Source organism: Diabrotica virgifera, chromosome 6 (assembly GCF_917563875.1).
Source record: "Diabrotica virgifera virgifera chromosome 6, PGI_DIABVI_V3a".
NCBI lineage: Eukaryota > Metazoa > Arthropoda > Insecta > Coleoptera > Chrysomelidae > Diabrotica > Diabrotica virgifera.
Window position 1 is genome coordinate 27,415,007 of NC_065448.1, and position 27,530 is coordinate 27,442,536.

General features: G+C 33.3%; 1 protein-coding gene across 5 annotated transcripts in view; it reads left to right on the forward strand.

The window, feature by feature from the left end:
• The window catches only part of LOC114339129 (uncharacterized), a 163,746-nt gene that overhangs the window by 114,355 nt on the left and 21,861 nt on the right, over window positions 1-27,530 (forward strand). For all 5 annotated transcript variants that reach the window (XM_050654898.1, XM_050654901.1, XM_050654902.1 and 2 more), the window contains 4 exons: window positions 12,746-12,799; window positions 12,855-13,044; window positions 19,678-19,792; window positions 26,402-26,589. In XM_050654898.1, the coding sequence (XP_050510855.1) occupies window positions 12,746-12,799; window positions 12,855-13,044; window positions 19,678-19,792; window positions 26,402-26,589 (547 nt within the window). The remainder of the gene's footprint in view (window positions 1-12,745; window positions 12,800-12,854; window positions 13,045-19,677; window positions 19,793-26,401; window positions 26,590-27,530) is intronic.

The following is a 27,530-nucleotide window of genomic DNA, read 5'->3' on the forward strand; positions in this document are numbered from 1 at the left end:
ATTATGATACTAACTTTTTCTTGAACAATTTCGCTCCGGAACTCCCCTTTTCATCCCTTTAAAGGGGGTAATTTGTGGTTTGTGCGAAACGTAGCCCTTCCTGTACGTTTTGCAAAAAATTTATTTAATAGTAAAATGAAGAGGACTATATTTCCTACTATTTATTTCCCGATAGCATAATATGTCTATCACCCTCCGTTTATCGGGGGTGGCGCCCCAAAACTGACAAACCTTTAAAAAAGATGTTTTAAAAAAATATATTTTTCAATAACTGTAATGCAAATTAAGAAGAAACCCTGCGGCATTTAATCACAAATAAGTGGCTGATTTTTTGGTATACCTAGGTTTCATTTAAGGGCAATTGCAAATTTTTTAATTACAGTGTGTTACATTTTAAAAAACCCCTTTTTATACCATCTGAACCGCCTATGCTAGAGTAAAAAAACTTTCAGAGATTATCCACGTACTGGTGTTATTTACAAATTTCTATAATGTACCCCCATTTTTTTCCGGAACCACCCCAAAAAAAAAGGAGAAATAATAAAAAAAAGTGATTTTCTTGGAATCCTTCACACACCATGCCCATTATTAAAATGCTTCATATATTATTTTGTGCACGTTCTTATTACCTATGCATGGGACCCTAAAAGCGATTTCTTGACGCAACCCCTGTAGCAAAAAAAAATAAATAAACGGGGGGTTGATTTTTTTTCTTTTTGACGCATATATACATATGCTCCATCAATAGGGTTTTTCATAAATATATATGATTATTGCTTACCTCTATCCTTGAAAACAAACTGCAGAAACTACCCCTATCCCTTGGTGAGCATGTTTTTACGATTTTCTCATTACCTATGCATTTTTTAAAACATAACTTATACTGAATTAAAGACCACTATTTTCTCTACAAATAAGGTCCTATGCATTTTTTTGGTATAAGCAACCGTTACTCACAGTGGCGCCGTAAACCTCAGAAATGCTTTGGCGGGCTCCAGTTTTTTTTTTTTTCGTCACCTATTAATTTTATTGATAACGTACTTATGGAAAATAAAAGAACACATTGTCTGCTACGCATTATGACCTTTGCATATTTTATTTTCTTTGAACCCTAAAGCCACAGTGGTTACCCAAAATCAATTTTTGATTATTTTCTTTATTAATTCTCATTTTTTTGGGGTGGTTCCGGGGAAATATGGGGGTGCATTATACAAATCTGTAAATAACACCAGTACATGGATAATCGCTGAAAGTTTTTTTACTCTAGCATAGGCGGTTCAGATGGTATAAAAAGTGGTTTTTTAAAATGTAACACCCTGTAATTAAAAATTTTGCAATTGCCCTTAAATGAAACATATACCAAAAAATCAGCCACTTATTTGTGATTAATTGCCGAAGGGTTTCTTTTTAATTTTCAGTACAGTTAGGGAAAATAATTTTTTTAAAAACATCTTTTTTAAAAATTTGTCAACTTTGGGGAGCCACTCCCGTTAAACGGTGGGTGATAGACATATGCTGTCGGGAAATAAATCGTAGAAAATATAGTCCTTTTCATTTTACTATTAAGTAAATTTTTTGCAAAACGTACAGGAAGGGCTACGTTTCGCAAAAACCACAAATTACCCCCTTTAAAGGGATGAAAAGGGGGGTTCCGGAGCGAAATTTTTTAAGAAAAAGTTATTCTCATAATATTCATCCCTTGATATACCATAAAAAAAAATAAAACCGGACTTGTGTCCATTTTGCGAGATTCAACATCTGTTTCCTACACTATAAAGGCGTGCAAAAAAACGAATTTTGGCGTAGATGCTATACTTTTGAGCTTTACCGCCTTTATAGTGAGCCTAGTATTGGTAGATCTATCAAAATAAACAGGCTGCGGTGGCTAGGCCATTTAGAGAGAATAAATGAGGTGGAGCCGTCGAAACACATTTATTGCCAGAGACCGCATGCAGTGACTAGAAGAGGCAGATCCAGAGTACGATTTAAGTACCAGGTGCGAGTGTTTGGAGTGCGAAATTGGAAAACCAAGGCGAATAATAGAAAGGAATGGAAGGTGATTCTGGAACAGGCCGAGACCCACCATGTGGTGTAGAGCCAAGGATGATGATGATTCATCTCACTCTTCTCCCTTTGTAGACCGATCAGGGAACACAAAATTTTACAAAAACCTCCAAAAAAATAAAGGAAGGATGAAAATTTGGGAATAGGTAGTTGAAATTGTCTATTATTATATAAGAAAAAATTTACAATTCTACATTCCCTCCATTTTACAAAAATTGGGAAATACGGGGTGAAAAATATTTTCTCGTGAGTGAAAAAATATATGTTCAAAATAAGCCCGGAATTGGATAAAATGACTAATTCTTACGCGTGAGGTCTGCAAACCCAGTAGAAGCAGAGTTGTAGCTAATGAAAAGTAGGTTCTTCTTCATCAAATTCCAAATCGAATATTTCAATGTGAAATAACCAAAAAACAGAGCACTTTTCGGGGAAAATTTATTACAACTTTTTTAAAGTGTTTAAAAAAAGGTTTATTTTTATTTTTAAAAAAACTTGTAACATTAAAAATAAGTGAGTTACGCTCAAAATATTGTTGGTCCCTTTTATTTTTTGGTACAAAAATCGTGAAAATCACCCCTTAATTAGCTTCCCAAATAAAATTAATCGTTACCGCTTCACAAGTTACTTTATTTATGTATGTTTATATTATCTATAAGTTTCATTGGTTTAAAGTTCTCATTTTTGAAAAAATCGGGTTTAAAATAAAACATTTTTTTTATTTTGAAAAAAAATGGAATTGTTCATGGAATTAACTTAAAAATTATTAGTAATACCAAAAATCTTAAAGAGTAATAAAATGTACGTTTTGCTTTTCTGAATATTTTTGCTTTTTTGTTTTCTTGTTAGACAAAAATTGGTTATGCTATGGCTGTTCAAAATTTGACTAAACTCCTCATTAGTTACTCGTTCAACCCATTTTAACTACAGCTTTTTCAAAAATAAGCACTTTGAACCGATGAAACTTACAGATCTATAAATAATACATAAGCAAAGCAACTCGTGAAGTGGTAATGATAAAATTTATTTGTGATGCTAATTAGGGTTTGATTTTCGCGATTTTTTTAGCAAAAAATAAAAGGGACCAACAATATTTTGAGCGTAACTCACTTACTTTTAATGTTATAATTTTTTTTAAACAAAAATAAACCTTTTTTAAACACTTTAAAAAAGTTGAAATGAATTTTCCCCGAAAAGTGCTCCGTTTTTGGGTTATTTCACATTGACATATTCGATTTGAAATTTAATGAAGAAGAACCTACTTTTCATTAGCTACAACTCTGCTTCTACCAAGGGCGGATCCAGGACCGATTTTCGGGAGGGGCCATGAACTTTTTTTGGGGAGGGGTACCGGGCCAGAGAGTAATTTTTAAAAATTAGGGTTACAATGGTGAGTTTTAAGGCACTTTTCACACACTTTTGAGTTGCATACAGACATTCAAAAGTTATCGTTATTAAAGTATTATTAAAGTCAGTACCGATTCCTCCACATTTCTTCGGATCCAAGTGTAGTTCTTTCAACAAGTTTAATACAATTTTTCCCAATGCTTCTCCTGTCAGACCTTGTTCTTCCCCTCTTTCTTGATTTTCACTAATTGATTTTATGTTCTCATGAGCCAATGTTGTTATTGTGTATGTATTTCAAATTTAGAGAAAGCTGTTCTAAGTGGGATACGTCGGTCGTTTCTTCAAATATCGCAGAGTAATAATTTGCACTTTGAATCTGATTCATTATTTTTTCAATTATTTCTTCACCACAACATGTTATCAATTGATTTTGACTGATGTTACTAATGCATGTTGCTGCGGATAGGTGTCGTTTAAGAGTCATCTCCTAATGCGATTTTAAACCTTGACAATTGGCCCTGGACCCCTCATTGCTATGTCCAGCATCTTCGTCCAGAAGCAGAAGGCCATCATCATGATGGCCTCTTAGAGGAATATTTTGTCGACCTAAGAACACTATATACTATTTACTATACTATTAGTCGTAGTCTTTCTTTATTTTCTTGTATCTCTTTAGACCTTTGAGAGTCTATCTGGTTAATGACTGACTTTTGCGGGTTGTGACAACTTTGTAGAAAATATACTTCAACCTCAACGCACTCATAACATTGTGGTATGATGTTTTTTCATGAGTTTGTATGGCTCCGTCTTTGCCCATGAGTTTGGCGAAAGATATTGAAGGTTTCTTGACAAGGCTTTGGGCTGTCATCCCTTTATTATGAGCAAATTTTTCATTAGAAAAATAAAACGCAATACTTGTAAAACAATTCCTTTTAACTGTGCGAAAACACCACCCAACTCCTTTGTTCTAAGTTCTTGTGATCCAAGTAACGCTCCATTTTTTTTTATTCTTTGTGTGTGTAGAATATGGGAATTGATAAGATTTTGATGCCTGCCAAGGTGGTTCTAACAATTGGCACTTTGTAAAATTATCTACATTTTGATTTATAAAACATCCTATGTCATTATTAAAGCTTCCGTTACTGCTTTTGCTCAATTCTAGTCCAGAAAACATATTTATCCCCTGTTTAGTACATATTATATGTGTTTGAAACTAACAACATTTGAAATGCAAATATTTAAATTTATATTTTTTTTTAATTCTCGGAGGGGGCCATGGCCCCCATGGCCCCCTCCCTGGATCCGCCCTTGGCTTCTACTGGCTCTACAGACCTCAAGCATACACCATTTTTTTTAGTTTTTAATATGCTATATTTTTGCTAAGAAGATTTTTTCGCTGAAATACTTACATTTTGAGTTATCTCTGAAAATCGCCCAAAAACATGTTTTTTTCTGTTAAAAATGAACATATTCACTTGCAAATAACTCGAAAAGTAGTGACCTAGGGAAAAAACTCTATAGAACAAAGGTTGCTTAGAATTAGTCATTTTATCCAATTCCGGACTTTTTTGAATGCATATTTTTCACCTTCGAGAAGGGGTATTTCCTGATTTCCGAGATGTAGAATTGTAAACTTTTTCTTATATAATAATAGACAATTTCAACTACCTATTTCCAAATTTTCATCCTTCCTTTATTTTTTTTTGGGTCAGATTGTTCTTTGATCGGGCTATTGGTGATCTGCTGTGAAAGGATTAGTTGACTTAAGTCTTTCTAGGGGATGCTCAATTGTTTTAAGAGACATACTCTCTAAACCAATCTAAGGGGGGCTCCTTTTGTTCCCCACAGTTTTCCCTTAATACAGACAAATATATTAAAATTCCTGTTTGCATAACCTGTAAAATATTTCTCCTAGTCTGTAGGTAGTTACTTTTATTTAAATATTTAGTAGGTTTTCAAGTGGTCAATAATTAGATTTATAGTTTGGAAAACCTATAAAAAAAGGTCTCTTTCACGTTGAAACCATCCATTATCAATTAAATTTTGAAGTGGATTGCACTACAAGTTCACCGGCGGACTCGTTGTGCATTTTACTCTGCTTATCGGAATTCCAAGCGACTTCCACCACCGTTTTATGTGCCCCAGTTTCCGTGTTTACGATTCAAGTACCGTTACCAAAAGCGCCATTTCGCTCCTTAAGACGTATCAATAAGAATTAAAATTATGACATTAGGACGTATTTTTAACAAGAAGAAGTACGGCTATTAACTAAAATTTATCATTACAGAATAATAAATGAGTACAAAGTTAGAATATCACGTAAATGTAAATAGAGCTTTTATATTTTTTACGTCGAAAACTTACAGGATCACTCATGACTCCACAAGATATCTATTCCAAATAAGAATAACAGAGAAAAGTAATGGAGTCGAAGAAGGCTGGTCTAAAGGTACGTATCCATACGGGGGTGCTCGGTGTAGCTGCTCAAATGGATACGGCATGCGCTCCCCTACATCAACCGCAAACCAGTTAAACCAGATAAACCTGCTACGTACTTTTATATCTTATCCTCGGCAAAGGAAGTTCTTGGTGAAAGAAATATTAATAAAAAAAATAAATCGCTCCCAAGGAGAAAAACTCCATAGGTTTGTATAGAAGTAAAGAAAAATATGTAAAGAAAAGAAAAAAGTTTACTTGACATATATGTCAATCAAGACACAAGAGGAATACGATAATAATTAAAAGACAATAAGAAACGAAACACCCACTTGTAGAAGAATAAAACATCTTCACTGGGAACGTTTTTCGAAAGAAATAGAACATGTTTTTTATGGTTAGCCAAAGGAAATATGACACTTTATAAGAGGTCAAAGAACGGAGGTAAAGGAACTAATAGAACCAAAAGAATAAGAAATAATGACCTTAGTACCGAAAATACTAGAAATTGAAAACATTAACCGATATTATCCTTCGAAGTTTGGCAATTATTTTATGATCTTAACCTAAAATATACCAATAAAATAGTTATTGTTCGTCCGCTATAACTTTTTCCATGCGTCACGATTTAATTTTCAAACAAATTAAGTCAAAACATAAAGTGAAACGAACGTCGATGTGTATATACATTTTGTATACTGTATACTATATACTACACACATCGGCGTTCCTTTCACTTTATGTTTTGACTTAATTTGTTTGAAAATGAAACAATACTTTACTCTGCAAATAGAAAACAGGACACGCCAAAAAATATGCGTGAGATATCGGAAATTGCAAACAATGCAAGTTTTAACTTGCAAAATCTATTTTCTGTTCACAGGAATATCACGAGGAGAAGATTGAAGTCAAAAAATAAAAATATCCAAAAGGTACCTATCAAAAAATCTTTACTATTCTATTTATCCATATTTATCAAAACCTATGTTATGTGGCTGAAGAGAAGAATCGGTCTTGGCTGGGCAGCTATAGAAAACTGAGAGAAACTTTTAAAAGTGAGTTGCCCACATACCTAAAGAGAAAGGTATTTGATCAGTGCGTCCTCCCAATCTTGACGTACGGATCAGAAACACTTACCTTACCTAAAGCCTCGGCTACATGCGAGTAATAACTCTGCGAGACAGAATCAAAAACAAAGGACAAAGGTGACTGACATCTTCGAAAGGATTGCCAGACTAAAGTGGGGATGGGCAGGACATTTAGCCAGAATGACAGATGGGCAATGGACAAAGAGGTTATTGGAATGAAGACCAAGAGGAGACAAGAGAAACGTCGGTCGACCGTCTACAAGATGGACTGAAGATTTAAGAAGGCTAAATAAAAACTGATGATAGCGGCGCAGGATAGACGGGGTTGGAAACAAGAGGAGGCCTATATTCAGCAGTGGACTTTTGAGGTTGGATGAAGATCTTATGTGGCGGTCGTAGCCGAGCAGCCAAGATACTGTCATTCTAAGCCGTAACGAACGAATTAGATTCTCAGCACCAACGACATCTTCTTCTTTTAGTGCCATCTCCGCGACGGCGGTCGGCAATCATCATAGCTATTCGGATTTTAGAGACGGCTGCTCTGAAAAGTTCATTTGATGTACATCCGTACCCGTAGCATTCTCTCAGGTTACGTATCCCGATATTCTGCGTCTTCCTATGCTTCTTTTTCCTTGAATCAGGGGCGTCATTTGCCCCCCCTAACCCTAAAAATTACTGAAATTTACAAAAAATAGATCAATTTTGTATTATGTTTGCATATTATAAATGTATTGTATATATAATGCTTGCCCCCCCCCCCCCTATCAAAATTTCAAATGACGCTCCTGCCTTGAATCTTTCCCTGCATAATCAATTGGAGCAAGTTATATCTCTCTCGACGTGTAATATGTCCGAGATATTCCAATTTTCTTGTTTTGGTAGTATTTAAGATATCCATTTCTTTATTCATCTTTCTCAGAACATCTTTGTTTGTGACGTGTTCTGTCCACGATATTTTCGGAATTCTTCTATACACCCACAGCTCGAATGATTCTAGTTTTTTCATTGATGCAGCGTTTAAGGTCCAAGCTTCCATTCCATAAAACAAAGTCGAGAAAACGTAGCACCGAGCCAACCTAACTCTTAGCTCTAACTTCACATCTCTTCTGCAGAGCACTTTTCTCATTTTGTTAAAATTTGCTCTAGCCTTTTCTATTCTGATTTTGATTTCCTGTAAGTAATCTCCTGTGGAGTTGATCATTGTTCCAAGGTATGCATATTGGTCGACTCGTTCGATATTGGATCCGTTTATGAAGAGATTCTCATTATTTTTTTGAGTTTTTGATATTCTCATAAACTTTGTCTTCTTGACGTTCATTGTTAGACCGTATTATTGTCCAAACTCCGCTATTCTGGTCACCAGCCTCTGAAGATCCCCAATATTTTCAACTAAGATGACAGTGTCATCCGCATATCTAATGTTGTTAATAAGAACTCCATTTACCTTTATTCCAGCTGTTTCACCCTCAAGAGCTTTTTTCAAGATCTCTTCCGAGTAGGCATTAAAAAGAATTAACGACAATATGCATCCTTGCCTCACTCCACGTCTGATTTCAATTTCCTCTAATAGCTGATCGTTTACACGTACTTTTGCTCGTTGCTTATAGTATAAATTGGATATAATCCTGAGGTCATTGTAGACAATTTTCTTTGATTCCAGGACATGCATTAATTGTTCATGTCGTACTTTGTCGAATGCTTTATTATAGTCAACAAAACACGCATATATATCTTGATTGACGTCCATGCACCAACGACATACATTTCTAAAAATAATAGAGCTGCCACCGTGCTTCGGACGGCGCGGCGCGTAAAGCCTTCGGTCCCCCAGGCTAGTGTGCATCGATATTAGTTACAGTAGGTTTGTTCGTAGTACGATCCAATCGATCAGCAACCGTTGCCAACCATCAGACGCATGCGCAGTGACAAGTTAGCGTTGCGCAGTTAACAGTTAGCGTTCGTAGACTACGAACGCGCATGCGTCTGATGGTTGGCAACGGTTGCTGATCGTTCTACGAACAAACCTAGTGTTACACATAATTACAGTGTGAAACAGCCAGTGGCGCACCCAGAGGGGGTTTGGGGGGTTAAAACCCCTCCCAGGGCATATGAAAAAGATATACAGAACAGTTGGAAAATGTAACTTGTCTTTCACAAACAATACAAAAAATTTCGGTGCCCAACTCAACCCCTCCCAGAAGAAAATTCTAGGTGCGCTACTGGAAACAGCAGTGTTAAAGACGCAATGGGTTCCGAAACAATGCGAAAGGATCTCTCCGGTAAATATGCCATAAAATATTATGATGAATAAAAATTCTACCTCATTTTAACCTTAATTAAAACAAGCTATTGGACTTTGTAAGTCCTAGGTTTTTACACAACGTGGGCCGGAAGTAGAACTAGAAGTCGATATTTAAACTGTTCATGTAATTTTGAGTCATTTTTGTCAAATTTTCGGTCATAACAATCGAAAATGACATTAAAACCGAATAGTCCTGCCGCCAGGGGGGGTACAACGGCCTCCTTTATTCAGATGGACTTACGCAAGTTTTTTATGTATTTTGACCCATAGAACACGAATTTTTTGGGTAACAGTTGATCCGGATGTCGATTAGAATGTTATAAACAAAGAACTTGAGGAATTACATAACAGCGATTTCTCGCAAATCAAAACATTTTTTATGTATTTTTTTGATCATTCTAAGTAAAAAATTTTCATACAAGTTTTTTCGTATGATGCATAGTTTTCGAAATAAATGCGGTTGAACTTTCAAAAAATCGAAAAATTGCAATTTTTGAACCCGAATAACTTTTGATTAAAAAATAAAATAGCAATTTTGCTTACCGCATTTGAAAGTTCAAGTCAAATCATATCGGTTGTGATTATTTACATTGCTAAAAATTTATTGTTTTACTGTTGAACAAAGTTATAAACACATAGTGCTTCAGTGATGTTTTCAATGATCTCCCATTTAAAATCGAACGAGTAGAGTAGAGTAGCTACAAGTGCAGGCGAGGCTATTTCTACGTAGAACGCATTAAAACGCATGTATTGGGCACGGGAAACACTATGTGTTTATAGCTTTGTCTAACAATAAAAAAATAAATTTTTAGCAATGCAAATAATCAAACCCGATAAAATTTGACTTGAACTTTCAAATGCGGTAAGCAGAATTGCTATTTTATTTTTTAATCAAAATTCGGGTTCAAAAATTGCAATTTTTCGATTTTTTGAAAGTTCAATCGCGTTTATTCCGAAAACTATGCATCTTACGAAAAAACTTGTATGAACATTTTTACTTAGAATGATCCAAAAAATACAAAAAATGTTTTGATTTGCGAGTAATCGCTGTTATGTAATTCCTCAAGTTCTTTGTTTATAACATTCTAATCGACATCCGGATCAACTGTTACCCAAAAAATTCGTGTTCTATGGGTCAAAATACATAAAAAAACTTGCGTAAGTCCATCTGAATAAAGGAGGCCGTTGTACCCCCCTGGCGACAGGACTAGAAACTAAATAATCGAGCTTGACTTTTTAATACGAGATTATTGATATAATATCAAATGTACTATTTCTGCGACTACATATAATGTGGCACTTCCGATAACACATTTTCAAGTAGATAATATTTATTCTCGTCTTGCTAAGGCGCTTCGAGTAATATTTCGCTTGAAGTATTTATTATTATTATTATTATTATAAAGCAAATAAGGGCAGAGGAGCGGGCTCCTATTATGCCCAAAAACAAAGAGAAATATCATTTTACAACTAATAGGTACAAATTAAGAATAAAGTTAAAAATTAACAAACATCAAATAAAAATACTGAAACAATAAAACAATGCCGCCCTAAAACAATTCAGTCCTGTAAAGCTCCCATAATGTTCAAAACAAAGAAAAATATCGTTATAAAAAAAACTAATAAAAATTATAAAGATTACAATTTCAAACAAAATTCTGAAACAATAAATAATGCCGTCCTAAAATAATTCAGTCTTGCAAAGAAAATAAAGAATTATCAAGTGATTATTTCGGTGATTTTAATACAGTACTTCCGTTTGCAAATCTGCAACAGGAAGTCCAAGGTTAAATTTCTCAACTTTAAGACCATCCTTCAGTTATAAGCACTCACTAGACGCCGCATTTGTCACTTTGTCAGTTCTAATAATGTAGGAGTGATATTCTCGGAGAGACAAACGGACGGACAAACAAGCAATTAAACCGGAAGTATATATTTGTTTTCGTCTTATATAAAAATATCCAGAAGGTATAAAGGGTGTAACAAAAATACAGGTCATAAATTAAATCACATAGTCGATTATCCGAACTAATTGGGGGACATGGGTGTTCGGAAAACCGATTTGTTCGTATAATCGAACTATATTGAGATTGTCATACATATTTATCTACAAGTGAAAAAAACCATATTTATATAACTGCATATTTGTTTATACCTTGATAATGACAAATAGTAATTAAACAAAAAAGTACACTCTTTGCAACAACATATTTTTGGATACACAATTGAAGAAAATTGAAGATATTTTAAGAGTTAATTACTAACGCTTGCTCAGTACTCGAGTGCGGGGCGCGGGAGTCGGGAGATATTTCGAAAAGGTAGTTTTTATCGAGTTAAGGCTTTTTTTTAATATGTTTACATAAAAATTTTATGAGGGTTTTGTCCCTTTAAACCCCCCCCAAAATGTTTGTGTACGTTCCAATTAAACTATTACTGCAGTACCATTAGTTAAACACAGTGTTTTTAAAACTTTTTTGTCTCTTTGTATTTTTTCGAGAAGGCACCTTTTATCGAGATGTGGCTTCTTTTTTAATATGGTTCAAAAAATACCTAAAAATGTAAATAAATAAATTTTCATATTATTACAAAGTCTCCATAAACGTACTTAACCATATACAAATTGTGGTGTATTTGACAAATATTCAAAATATCTCGATAAAAACTGACTTTTCGAAAAACTACTAAGAGGCAAAAAATTTTTAAAAACATTGTGTTTAACTAATGGTACTACAATCATAATTTAATTGAAACGTACACAAAAGTTTGGAAGGGTTTAAAGGAACAAAACCCCCATAAAGTTTTTATGTGGTGTCCAAATTTCACGATATTTTTTTCTTTAGATGCTAGTGCCATAATAATGCCACATGTCCATTTTCAATAAAAAATCTGTAATAGTTTTCGACATATTGGAAAAAATCGATTTTCATTTTGTAACTTCAAAGGGCTGTAGCTTTTTTTATGTGCACATTTCCACTAAAGTAAGTTAGGTTCAATCGAACTATTTTTGGTCCCAAAATATGTAAATAAATTTATGACCTGTATGTTTGTTATACCTGTATAAGGCACGTCGAATAATATATCGCTCGTACTATTTGGGTAACGTTCAAACAGTAGTTCCACTTGCAACTTCAAAACGGTAGTCCTAGGTCAAATTTCTGACCTTGAATAGCATATCTGGGTTATAGTTATAAGCTTTCATTCTATACCTCATTTATCATTGTATCTGGTCTGATTACGGAGGAGTTGTGTTTACAGAGTCTCTGGGACAAATGAACATGGATAATTCAAGGTTTTCAAATTTTTTCTAAAATAGATGAAAACAACATCGTTACTTTTTTCCCTCTATTTATTTGTTATTTTATGTGGCGGGTATTATTTGTTACATAATTTTATGAAAAAATAATAAACGAATATTTTCTTCTATTCTAAGAAATACATTTTTAGTTTATTTACTACCATTAACACATTTACGGCTTTTATACGATTGACATCATTCCCTTTTATTTTTCAGAAACCAGTAAATAACAACTCCTTGGAGAAAAAGGGAAATCTTCATGTGATGGAGGTAAAATCGATACACCCGTAAAATAAAACTTTTAACGTTAAATAAAATATTGCAGGTACCAGATCCGAAATTATGTGTCTTATGCCATTTAATGAGTCCCTTGGAACCAGTAGATCCCGTTTTAGAATCACCTTTAGTCCAGCCCTTATTGAAGCAGAGGGTTATAGCGGGCGAACTAGTAAACGATATAGCACAAGCCAAAACGGCGATAACGGGAATGTTACTGGCTAATATGGAGAGGAATGGTGAGTGGTTTAAATAATGTATAAAGTCTAATTTATAACAAGTCTGAAAACTTTTAGTCTAGGGGCCAAGGTAGTTTTGTGACCAATCAAAATCCACGGAGTTTCAGAGTGTATTCTCATGTATTTTGACCCGCAAAATTAAAATTTCAAACTTGCTTTTGCGTCGCAAACTAGTTTGCTTACTACGGAGAGCAATGGATTGTATCCTCGCCTAGTATCAGTATCTATTGTTGTCGTCCCCCTTCGTATTTACTCAGTGTTGTATTACGTTTGCCGACAGTATTTAAAAGTATTGGAAACATGGGTACGATACATTGATCGGAGTAAGGCTTGGCACCAGTGCCGCGCCAGCACGAGTTAGCGCCTGTGTGCAAAACATTTAGGGGACAGGAGGGCAAGATGGAAGGATAGGGCAAGATGGAAATTACCTATAAAACCCGAACTGCGTAATGAAGCGCCCGGATCCACACTCACACAGGTGCAGGTGAACCTCTTCCATTTACAAACGACGGCTGACCTGACGGCTCAGTCAGTTCAGGTCAGCTAATGAGTGTACACGCTTCCTTCTTATTTTCGCAGTTAAATATTACGCAATTATTGAATTTTTGTGATACGATTATTTAAACAAGGTGTATAATATTATTATTATGCATTTAGGTATACAAAGTATCTATTAGGTACAGGTTATCTGAATTGATATTTAAATAAGAGAAATAATAAAGCATTTTTAAAATATTGATATTATTATTGGAAAGGAGCATATGGGCAAGATGGAAAATTGCAACTTAGGGCAAGTTGGAAGATAATAGTTGGGCAAAAATAAAAGCAAGGAAATAGAAACCTGCGGGAATAAAAGAAAAGGTAAACGAAAAGGGACAAAAACAGAAAAAGTTAAAAATATTGTACAACATTTAGAACAGTCTTCACAAAATGATATGTTCTGTGTATGAGGTGAACGTTATGTGGAACCGCCCACAGAGGACTGGGTACAATGTCCTGTATGTAATGGTTGGGCACATGAATTGTGTACTGACACAGAAGATGGCAGTTTTATGTGTGTAAACTGTAAAATGTAGTGCTTTCCTCTACATTCCATCTTGCCCGAACAAACTTTCCATCCTGCCCTCAGGGTAAGGGCAAGATGGAATTTTTGACATTTTTTTTTAATCATTAATAAAAAAAATTCTTCTTTTTGATTAATTATTTACAACGGCACCCGATTTGGGCGTCGAAACGTTAATAAAATTATTTTTTTCATTTTAATTGTGGCTTATTTCCCATATAAATAATTAATCATAAAAATGCCACAAGGAAATAGCTTCAGAACAACATTCTTCTTTTTATTAATAATATTTAATGGCTGACTTTTGTAATTGTATAAGGTCTCTTTCAAGAATGATTAAAATTAAATTTTTGTATTACGTTGTTTTATTTTTTTACACATTATAAAGTTAAGCCTTCCGTCTTGCCCTCCCTTCCCCTAATGGCGCCCAAAAATACGCATCCGAGTTAATTTCTGGCTTGTTTCAATTATCTGCCCAACATAATTGCTCTATACTGTCACAATTATTATCCAGCCGCAAACTTATGAGAGTCCTAAGTAAATCAATTTTTCGTGTAAAACTTTTTTCACCATACAGTTTTTTGATTGCTCTCCGCCTCCACACATCCAAAGCCGTTGCTGCCTCGATCGATCACAAACAAAGCTTTGCTCTCGTTTTATTCTGCTTATCTGCATTTGTTTCACCAATTTTTTCCAGGCAATTCGATAAACCATCAACATGGTGAATATAATCTAATATTGACGACTCCATAGAGATGATAGATAAATTTGTTAACCGCCCTTGACTGATGATAATGTTTAATAATGTTTTATAAGTTTCAGTTTAGAAAGAGATCGTTCAGCAATGGCAACAGATATGGGCAGAATGCGAAGAGCTATATTTAAATTTGGGCTATTTGCTAAACTTAAGTTATTTCAAGTATTGTTCCAGTTCTCAATAGAAGTGTTATTTCAGAGATGCAGAGAAGTCATGATTAATTATTTATATGGGAAATAAGCCACAATTAAAATGAAAAAAATAATTTTATTAACGTTTCGACGCCCAAATCGGGTGCCGTTGTCAAAATACAAAATACTACTAATGGAAACAAAAATGTTGTTGCTTAGTAAAAAAATTCTTCTAATAATTTATTTAATTTGACTCATTTATATCGGCAATTCAGATACATATGATACATTTTAAAGTAGAAGACTTTAAAATGATATTGCCAATATTTATGAGTTGCGTTCCTGGGACGACTTTACTGAAAGATAGTTCATTCGATTACATGAAATCAACCCCAACTCAAGAATATCCGTCACAAAAAAAATCATAGCATGTGATCTGTCTTTAAAAAGACAACCACATGCAACGGTGACATTAAAATTCTAGTGTTAGAGATCTCATAGTAAATCACGAGGGAAAACCAGGAAAAAACTTCGTGATACTATCCCGACATCGTAAGTATTTGGTCTTACATTTAAATTACTCTCAAAATTAATACCAAATTCTGACTTTACTATAATTTTGTTTAAATTATAAATAATATCAATAATATATGGATATATAAGTAATACTAAAATATAAAATATGTACTAACTCGACTATTGACTTATTAATTGTGGTATTTTCTTTCTATTGACTTCCTCTTTCAGTATGGGTATCCACATCCTACTGCATTCCACCGAGGAATTTGCGACACAATTGGTTTCGTTTAGCATAATTAGAGCCGCTTCTTTGATTTTTCTCTTTTTTTTTTTCTATCTGTTTCTTTCAGGACTATACTTGAATCTCTCCACTGAACTCTATGTTCATTATCCCATGCGTGTTGACATATTTGAGATCTATCAAACTCTCTATTTTTAATATAAGATTGATGTTCACTTATTCTAACGTTTAATGGTCTTGATGTTTCACCTATATAAAACTGTTCGCATTCACAAGGTATTTTATAAATACAATTCTTTGTCCTTTCTTGTTCATTGTTAGGTTTAGTCTTAGATAGAATAGATCTCAATGTGTTGTTTGTTTTGAATGTTGTTGAAATGTTGAATTTATTTCCTATTGTTTTAAGTTTCTCGGATAGTCCTTTTATGTATGGTATTGATATTTTCCTCGTATTATTTCTTGTGAATGTTGTAGGATCCCGTTCTATGTTGTTCTGTTCCATTCGATCCAATCTTGACAATTCCTTATTTATAAACGATAAAGGATAATCATTTTTTAACAAAACAGATGTTAAGAATTGTTTTTCTTCTAAAAATGAATTTTCGTTAGAACAAGTAATTTTGGCTCTATCATATAAGGATTTTATGATTCCCTTTTTAACGCTGATGTTGTGATTTGATTTGTAATTGAGATATCTGTTGGTATGTGTTGGTTTTCTATACACTTGAGTCTCATATCCAGTATCCTTCTTTGAGACTAAAACATCGAGGAAAGGCAGGGTGTTATTATATTCCTTTTCCATTGTAAATTTTATTGTCTCTTCTTGATCGTTTATAATATTCAGGAATGTATCCAACAATTCTGATCTATGAGGCCATATTGAAAACACATCATCTACATATCTCCACCATACAGTGGGTTTTAAATTTTGTTTAGAAATGATATTAGTTTCGAAATCCTCCATAAATATATTAGCCAATAATGGAGATAAAGAGGAGCCCATTGCTAGACCAAAATTTTGTTTATAAAATTCATTATTTAGTTGAAAATAGGTATTATTAGTACATAATGTCAATAACTCCATTATAGCTGATACATTTAGTTTTGTCCTATTTGTCAATGTATCATCATTCTCTAATTTCGTTTTGATTATGTTTAAAGTTTTATCTAATGGCACATTTGTAAATAAACTGTTTATGTCAAAACTTACTAAAGTATTATTTGGATTAAACTCAATAGTTGATAATTTGTTTAAAAAATGTTTTGTATTTTTTATAAATGTGTCATCATTATTAGCAAATGGTTTTATAATGTTTAATAAAAATTTGGATAGTTCACTACAAGGAGAACTGATGGTACTACAAATGGGTCTAAGTGGTATGTTCGCTTTATGAATTTTCGGCACTCCATAAAAATGTGGTGACTTACTGTAATGAGGTGTCATTAATTTTCTTTGATAGTATGTTAGATCATTTTTAAATTTGAATAAAGTTCTATAGATTTTGTTTTCCAGTGTTTTCGTTGGATCCTTCGTTAATTTGGTATAAGGTCCATTTGTAATTAGATCTGTAATTTTGTCCTCATATTGTATTTTATTCATTATTACAGTTGCATTGCCTTTATCCGCTGGTAGGATTGTTATGGAGTCATCATTTCTTAAAGTTTTTAAAGCTTTCATTTCCTCTTTATAGATCTATAATTTTTATATTTCCTATTTATAGATCTCTAACACTAGAATTTTAATGTCACCGTTGCATGTGGTTGTCTTTTTAAAGACAGATCACATGCTATGATTTTTTTTGTGACGGATATTCTTGAGTTGGGGTTGATTTCATGTAATCGAATGAACTATCTTTCAGTAAAGTCGTCCCAGGAACGCAACTCATAAATATTGGCAATATCATTTTAAAGTCTTCTACTTTAAAATGTATCATATGTATCTGAATTGCCGATATAAATGAGTCAAATTAAATAAATTATTAGAAGAATTTTTTTACTAAGCAACAACATTTTTGTTTCCATTAGTAGTATTTTGTATTTTGACAACGACACCCGATTTGGGCGTCGAAACGTTAATAAAATTATTTTTTTCATTTTAATTGTGGCTTATTTCCCATATAAATAATTAATCATAAAAATGCCACAAGGAAATAGCTTCAGAACAACAGCAGAGAAGTCAATTGCGACATATACGCATAACTATCTGGTTGATTACCAGATATCGTTTGATCGAGTAGGTGCAGCCGCCAAAATAACGTAAATACTAAAAGAAGCAAAAATTAACAACTAAAATCTGAAAATAATTAGAAAAATTTACTGGAATGAGACTGCAAACCTCAGAGTTGAAGGTGAACACACCGAATACGTAAAAATCATGCGTGTAGTGAGGCAAGGCTGTATTTTCTACCCTCTAATTTTCAATCTCTACTCTGAAAGAATATTTATCGAAGCTTTGAACGAAACTGAAAAAGGAATTCTACTAAACGGGTACCTGCTAAATAACATCAGGTATGCAGATGACACCATAATATTTGCGGACAACCTAGAAGACCTACAAGTACTTATGAACAAAATTACATATTACAGTCAACAATATGGACTTAGCAAGAAAAAGATAACAGAAGGGCAACTCTAAATCAACCAAACCTCTGTAGAAAGAGTGACGCACATAACTACCTCGGCACCATAATAAAATGAAAAAGCGCGCATTGGAAAAGCTTCAACCGTATGGGGACTTTCTTCAAGAACCACAACCTCTTTCTTGGTATAAAAGTAAGAATGCTGTCTCTGTCCTTTTTTATTGTCTTGAATTGTGGACCTTGAACGAAGATATGTGCAGAAAATTTGAAGCTTTGAGATGTGGTTATACCTACCGTATAATTCTTAAAATCCCGTGGATTCTTTACTATTTCATTTATCTTGTAAATGGGCTTATGGGTCTCCATGACCCCAGCCCTTATTTCTATGTTATAATAATAATAATTACGGCATTTAGGCGATTTTTCACTTGCTACTCGGCTGAATTTAAAGTACCTAAAATGACTTGATAATGTCTCAAATTAAAAAAAACTACCAGCTTTAAAAATAAACCTTAATAATAATTATGATCGAAATAGTATTTATCACAAAGTTATAAGTAAATAAAAGGCATATAATTTGTTTATTATTAGGTTGTTTAATTATTAAAACTTTAGATTATAGCAAAACAAGCTACATAGTCGTATTATACCATCCAATATGAAGAATTTTGTATTGTATGTCTAAATATATTTTTTAATACCATATAGTGGCTAAACAGGAGATTCTTCGCACCCCTATCTTATTTAAGGGAGAGGGGTATGGTTTAAAATATTTAATTTTTTGATTATTTTAAATAAAAGTGCATAACTTAAAGAATACTCTCTGAAAATTTCAAATTGATCTCCAGGATTTCAAATTAAATATCCCTACCTTCGACTCGCTTTGCTGCGGTTTCGCGCCAGCACACTTCAGCGTAGTCAGAAACGTTCAACAACTGTTCCCCTTCCCTTTTGGTGATTACTCCGCGATTCAAAAAACATATTCCGGTATGCATCACTTTACGATTTGACAGACAAATAAGAAGATGAAGACCAAGTTGTCAAATTTTTAGACGCGTTTTTCTGAAAACTGCTCTTTTAAATGCGGTGGACATTTTAACTCAAAAACTACTCGACCGATCCACCTGAAATTTTTCATACATTTTTGGCATTGAATTTAATTAACACATGTAAATTGAATTTAATTTAAATCTCTAAAATTTCTGTGTATCCTTATGACACACTTGACTCTAAAGAAAATCTGTACTAGATTAATTTAGATCCCTATATAAGCAATGTTTGTTTTATTTCTTAATTATCTCTCTATATTAATATTGACATTTACAAAGGTCTGTTTTTTTTAGGTGAATTCCCGTTTATAACATATTATGTGATAAATACGTCGCAAACGAATCCTGTGATGTTCTACAATAATTTACGCACTGCCAGTTTAAGCAAGTTCGATCCAAGGACAACTAGGTAAATATTCATAATACGAATGTGACTTACTACTATTTTATGAAAACTATACTATTTACTACTGACGTATGTAACAAGATTAAAAATGGGGCACTCAGAGCAGCAGTGACCTTAGCTACAAATTGAGTATTTTTATATTAGATATCAATAAAAGCAGCCACATTAAATCTTCGGATTAACAGTGGCCTACACAACCTACCTCTATATTTGGCTAGATTGCTCTACATAATTTGTAGCTCTATCCCATAATCATAATGGAAATATGAAAGCAAAGATTGCATTTATCTCAAAACTTCGTTTTTTTGCTTAGCCCACTGTTGTTCTGATAGCCTCAAATATACATTGAAATTTCCACTCTATTTTGATACACAATCTAGTTACCATAACAAGAAACAAATCATGGTTTGTTAATTCATAAATTAATGTGCAACCTACTCAATTCATCATCATCAATGGTGCTACAGCTCTATGAAAGAGCCTCGACCTTCCCAAGTCTATTACGCCAGTCAGTCCTATCCATTGCCAACCGTTGCCAGTTTGCTGCGCCTATTTTTCTCCCATCCTCATCTACACCATCTTTCCATCTAAGTTTTGGCCTACCCCTATTTCTACTTCCCACAGGTTGTGACATAAGGATTCTTCTAGGAGGGTTGTTATGCTGTGATCTTGCTAGATGTCCTGCCCATCTTAGTCTTTCTATTCTTATAAGAGATACTACGTCTTTACCACCAAATATATGTTTATATCTGTGGTATACCTCGTAGTTGTATCTCCTCTTCCAAATACCATTTTCACAGATGCCACCAAATATTCCTCTCAGGATCCTTCGTTCAAATATAAGCAGAAGGTTTTCATCTGCTTTGGAGAGGGTCCATGTCTCCGATCCATATGTCAACACTGGTTGTATAAGGGTTTTGTATATGGTTATTTTTGTTTTTTGACTTAAGTTTCTGCTTCTCAGATGTCTACTTAGTCCAAAATAGCATTTGTTCGCTAGGATCATCCTTCGCTTGATTTCTTCCGTCATGATGTTCTCCTTGGTGATCAGGGAGCCTAAGTATGTGAATTTGTCCACCACTTCAAAGGTAGAGTTATCAACAGAGAATTGGTGACCGATGTTTCTGGCTCTATTGTTGAGTGTTGATGCCATCATCTTAGTTTTCTCCTCGTTTACTTTCAGGCCCATATTTTTGAGGCATTTGAGAAGGTGGTATACATTTCTTCTAGTTTGCGTGTTGTGCGGCCAACTAGGTCCACGTCATCGGCATATGCCAAATCTTTGGGATGATTTATTAAAAATATTTCCTCTGTTGTCTATTCGGGCATCTCTGACTGCCTTTTCCAGAGCTATGTTGAAGAGGAGACACGCCAGCGCATCTCCCTGTCGCAGCCCAACATTCGTTTCAAACGCCTGTGATTGTTCGCCCTGTATTTCGACTTTCCAAACGACTTTACGCATTGTAGCCTTAACTAATCTTATCAGTTTGTCAGGGATGTGGAATTCATCCATGGCTTCATACAATTTATTTCTTAGGACACTATCATAGGCCGATTTAAAATCTACGAAAAGATGGTATGTATCGATATTGAATTCATTGGTTTTTTTCAGTATTTGCCTTAGCACAAAGATCTGGTCTGTTGTTGATCGACCAGGCCTAAAACCACTTTGATATTCTCCAAGAAGCTCCTCTGAATGTGCACTTAGGCGACCATATAAGATGCTCGAAAATATTTTGTAAGCTGTATTAAGGAGGGTTATTCCCCTATAGTTTCTACATAGTTTTGATACACAGTCTAGTTACCATACCAAGAAACAAATCATGGTTTGATAATTCATAAATTAATTAAGTAGTGCAACCTACTCAATTACAAAGTTTAAAATGTCCTACGAACTTGAAAGTCGTAAAACTATTTATCGATGTGTTGGACGGTTGCACAAACATGAAATAATTGTTAACTTGTTCAGAGATCAAAACAAAGAAATTCTATAAATCCAGGACTATTTATTTTATAATTAGTCCTATAAATCGATTTATAGGACTAGATGGTGTAAAACGACGAAAAAGATCAAAAATAATATAAAAGTAATATTATTTCTGAAGACAGATTTTCTAAATTATTTGCATTTCTTTGGGCCACAGGACCAAAGAACTAAAAAATTCGCTTGTAAACAGGTTGTAAGCATTCTTGTTTTAATATTAAGTTGATGTACAGCGGAAACGTTAGTGCGATGATCAGTACAGAATATTTGGAGCATTCTTCTAAAATACCACATCTCAAATCCATCTATCTTATATCGTCCTTTTGACCAACGCGTCCAAGTTTCGGCAACATACAGAACATATTGAGGAGACTTAATGTTTTTAAGCCGTACGACTGTATGACAGGAGACCTGACTGTGGCTTGTGAATACTGTAGGACACACCTGTCCTTCTCGTGACCAATCCTACTCACATTCGTGTCAATTGCCATCTCCGATCTTACACCAATATAGTCCAGAGAAATAAGGTTTTCGTCGGGACACTTGAGCAGCCAGGTTGCAAATGGATTTTTTGGGCACTATATACCTAATGCCTAATATAAAAATAGGGTCATTAAATATCTTATTTATAATATTCTTCTTTTAACAGATAAGACAAGGTTTAAAATGGCAGTTTCTGAATTTTGGTCCGATCCTTTTTTATTTCGGAAAGTGCAAAATAAGACTGAAATTTCAAAAATAAAAAATGTGCTATAACTTTTGCGAAAATGGTCTTAAGACTTTTATATTGTACGAAAAGTTGAGTCAAACATTCCATATAGGTAATGCATAAAAAATTTTAAGACGATTCGTCAATTAGTTTAAATTTTATTCAATTTGTTATTGTGTCAATAATGACATAGCAATTCTGTGGAAACCACATGCAAGAATAATAGTTATATTTTTAAATTATTGAAAAAAATCATTAAAAATTCGTTGTTATCACTCCGAAACAAGTTTAGTAAAATAGAGTCATTTTTGGCTTCTAAACAATTTGAATAACTTTGTTAATATTGACTATAGAGTAAATCTACTTTAGGATTTCAAAAGCTGGTATTTTTGTACGAATTTTCAGAAAAAAAACTGTTTGCCTAGGTTAATTAGGTTCAAAGTTAGCCACTTTTATTATTTAATTCGCAGTTACTTCTATATAGGTACATCAAATTCTCCTGTAACAGTGTTAGTTACCATACTACTCCGAAACGGCTTGGCCGATTTTTATAAAATTTTACACGTTTATCTTGTAGGACGTTCAAGAGGTTTTAATCTATTTTTTATACCCATAAGTTATAAGGGGGGTTGCCACCCTTTTTTTTTAAATTTTTTTGGACAAAATTATTTACCTTAATTTTATATGATGTAGAATTAAAAAATACATACAACCCTTAATTTTCACTCTTCTATCACCAACCCCTATTTGTTAATAGCCATCTATATATTTACATCTATAAAATTCTCCTGTCTCAGTGTTAGTTTCCATACTCCTCCGAGACCGCTTGGCCGATTTTTATGAAATTATATGTGTATATTCGGTAGGTCTTAGAATCGGTGGTAATCTATTTTTCATATCCCTGAGTGATAAGGGGAGCTCCCCCTAACATTTTGTAATGTTAGGTGGGGTTGTGTGTACATAACGTACTCTATAAGACTACGAGTACATACAAATTTAAAAAATTATGATCAAAATCAATCAACAAGTTCCAACGATATTAATCGCAGCATATGTTTGCAGAATCAGTTTCATTTTTTGAGTGCACGTATTTTAAAAATTCCCCTCCACCGACCACGAATTAATTCCGTTCGGACGCGATATTTAAAGCTTTATTAACCACTCTGTTGAGGTTCAAAATTTACTCAAACTTTTACACATAACCTATATATCTTTAACTTCAAAATGGCTCTAGTTAGGTTGCTTAATTGTTATAAACAAAGTAGCCGTCAATTAAATAAAAAAAAGTGGCTAACTTTGACCGTAATTAACCTAGGCAAAAAGTTTTTCTTTGAAAATTCGTACAAAAATACCATTTTTTCAAATTCTATTGTAGTTTTAGCCTACAGTCAATATTAACAAAGTTATTCAAATTGTTTATAAGCCAAAAATGACTTTATTTTCGTAAAATGTTTTCTGAGGATAAAAATGACTTTTTAATGATTTTTTTTAAATGCGTTGAAAACACAACTATTCTTCTTTCATGTTGTTTTCACATAATTGCTGTATCATTATTATTTTCTGAACAATAACATTGCGAAAAAAAGCTCTTTGGGATAAACAAATTGAATAAAATTTAAACTAATTGACGCATCGTCTTAAAATTTTTTCTGCATTTTATAGACTGTTTGACTCAACTTTTCATGCATTATGAAAGTCTTAAATTCATTTTCGCAAAAGTTACAGCAAATTTTTTATTTTCGAAATTTCAGTTTTATTTTTCAATATCCGAAGCAACAAATAATCGGACCAAAATTCAAAAAACGCTATTTTAAACCTTGGCTCATCTACTAAAAGAAAAATATTATAAATAAGACATTTAATTACCCTATTTTTACCTGTAGTGATTTAAACGAAAAAACTCTCATTTTTGACCCTTATTTGTTAATCATAACTAAATTTCTCGTCCAAACTGTGACGGGTATTTTTGTATTTATAATGTATTAGGTATATAGTATCCAAAAAACCCATTTGCAACCTGGCTGATCAAGTGTCCCAAACATGGTATATTTTTGCCTTATTTCCCTGGCGTAATATTACCGACTATTCGTATTCTTGCTGCGGGATACTTGTCTTTGGTGTTCAAGTTTTACGTGGTGTGGTTTTCTTAAAACTACCACGACAATAAAATCCATTCTTTTTTAAAAATCTATTTATTTACTAAATAAATATATTTATTTTTAAAATTTTAAAACCTTACAGTTTTAAAATACTATCTTTTTTTTTAAATTCTATTGATATGTAATAAAAGAGATTTTGAACGAAAGAAACTGATTAAAATAACAATATTTAAAATATTTGAGCAAGGAAATCAAGAGTTATGTTATGAAGTAATCAATTAAAATTCCTTTGTTTTTTAAATTAACAGTTATATAATCTGTTTTGTTTTTTAAAAGAGAAAAAAGTAGTTCAAAATAATTTAATTCTAGCTTTATAAATGAGGGTTTTTATTGTAAAATACAGTAATAATCAGTTAAATTTATCAAATGTGTCGTTTTTTTCTAACACTTACCTCATTTTATCGATAAGTGGCATCTAGCACGTGATGTGGCGGCTTCTGAATAAAATATTATTTTCATTCAGTAAAGGAAGAAAAGTCAAAAAGTAATACCTATTAGGTATTTTATTTTTTATATAATTAAATTAAAATATGATTGAGGTTATTTATGTTTTATTATCAAATATTATTTTCATTCAGTAAAGAAAGAAAAGTCTAAAAGTAATACCTAGGTATTTTATTTTTTTAATATAATTAAATTAACATATGATTGACGCTATTTATGTTTCATTATCAAATGTACCGCGTATGCGTAGAAAGCTAGGATCTGCATTCGGCTTGTAGTCGGTTCGGTTATAATCCTAGGCGCTGTGCGGACATGTAAGTTTCGGAATATGGTCGGAATACGTTTAACTCACCGATTATACCTAGATGGTTAATAGAATGGATTTCCGTTTCGTCTTTTATACTTACTATCAGACACAGTCGAAAATAGTTATTTATGATATAAGTGTTAAAAGTACACGTTTAAGGCACGCATGTGAAAGTTTGCAGAATGATCGAAACGAGTTCTGCAATTCACATGAGTGCCTTAAAAATGTACTTTTTAACACGCATATCATACAATATTTTTTCTACAAACGTAATTACAGGACAATATCTACAAAAACTTTTACTTGAACTTTACTGACATTCCATTTTTATATTTTTTTGATATTACATCAAAATTGCCTATTCGCGGTGTGCAAGTATTTAAAGAGGATACGAGAAACGCTCGTGCGAGAATAGCGGAGAAATCTTGTAACTTTCTTAAATAATTCATTGTCGATTGAAATTATCAAATTGACGTATGTATATTTCATATCTACTGTCAATGAAGAAGAAAAATTATATATTGCTCCACAATATTGATATGATATGCATTTATTATATAAAGGTAAATTTAATTAATTCTATTTTGCTTGCAGTACTGCATTTTAATTTTATTGCTGCAACTAATTTTCAATTGTTTACTTTTTAATAACATAACCTGAATCTTACTGTCTTCTTATTATTTTTTTGGACTATGGCCTTGACAATTATCCAGTAACCTGGACTAATATAATTGGCCAATATAATTATTAAAAGTACGAAGAAAGTTGCTGAGCGTAGAAACCAGGTGTCGCTTTGCCGAACTTGCACGGCCCCAATACGGTCAATACGAACTGCAGTGCCATAAACATTTTAAAGCACTAGTGCCTTAAAGTAGCATTTTTAACGCTCGTATGGAGTGCTAAAAATTGCATTTTTAACACGGTTGTAGAAAAATTATATTACCGTCACAACTTTTTAATATTTTAAGAAGTAAATTAATAATAAATAACTTTTAATATCAATTTTTAGATATACTGCAGCGCATACCTTGGACCTATATACAGAAGTAGCTTCAATATGTCGGCCCCCAGTACACGAAATCGGTATGTCGTTACTAAAAACACAAAGTTCATCCACTGGCTATATGGTATCTGTCTATAAGGTCTTCGAAGGAGATGATAGAGAGAAGTTCGAACGAAATTGGCTGTACTGGACAGGTAAACAAATCAAATTTGGTGTAAAATAAAAGTAAACTTCTTCTTTAGCCTGTTTGTATCCGCTCCTGGACAAAAGCCTCCCCATGAGCTCTCCACTCTTCTCTGTTTTGTGCTATTTGGTGCCAGTTTCTCCCCACTTTTGCTTTGATGTCGTCTAGCCATCGTTTTTGTGGCCTTCCTCTTTTACTAGAACACGTGGCACTTGCCGTGCGACGTGTCCTACCCAGTTCCAATTCATTTGCGCGATTCTTCCAATTACATCTTCCACATTCGTCCTACTTCGCACATCCTCGTTTCGTATATGTTCTCTGAGAGATACTCCCAACCTAGCTCGTTAGACGGCCCTCTGTGTTGTCCTTAATCTATTGGCTGACAACTCTGTACCTAACTGCCACGGTCTTCATTCCACAAGTTAACTGGTAGAATACAACTGTTGATTACCCTTTTCTTTAGATTTATTGGTATCTTTTTTTTTTCAACATATCACTGAGTCTTCCCAATGCTGCCCAAGTTATTCGGATTATTCTAGTTATCTCTGCTGTTTGATTCCGTTTGCCTAATTTAGTCGTGTGACCTAGGTATATATTATACTCTTCGACACTTTCGATATCACTTCACGTTGTAATGGAAATGAAACTTTACATACGTTCATATGAAGAGTGTACCAACATAACAAAAAAAAGTTAGGTTAGTAGCAACGCCATCTCTTATCGAACCGCAAAAGTTATTGAATAACTTATTATACTTTATCTTAGAATACCTATAAAATAATAATCTAAGTTTATTTTGTATTCTAAGTACTGTATAAAGTTTTGGGATTTCGATCTCTTAAACTTTGTAAAGCATATATAAGTTTCATTAATAATTGTCCATATAGTAACTGGAGAAACCTTAGCACAAAATACGAAGATTTAACCTAAAACACTTAAATAAAATGTGGT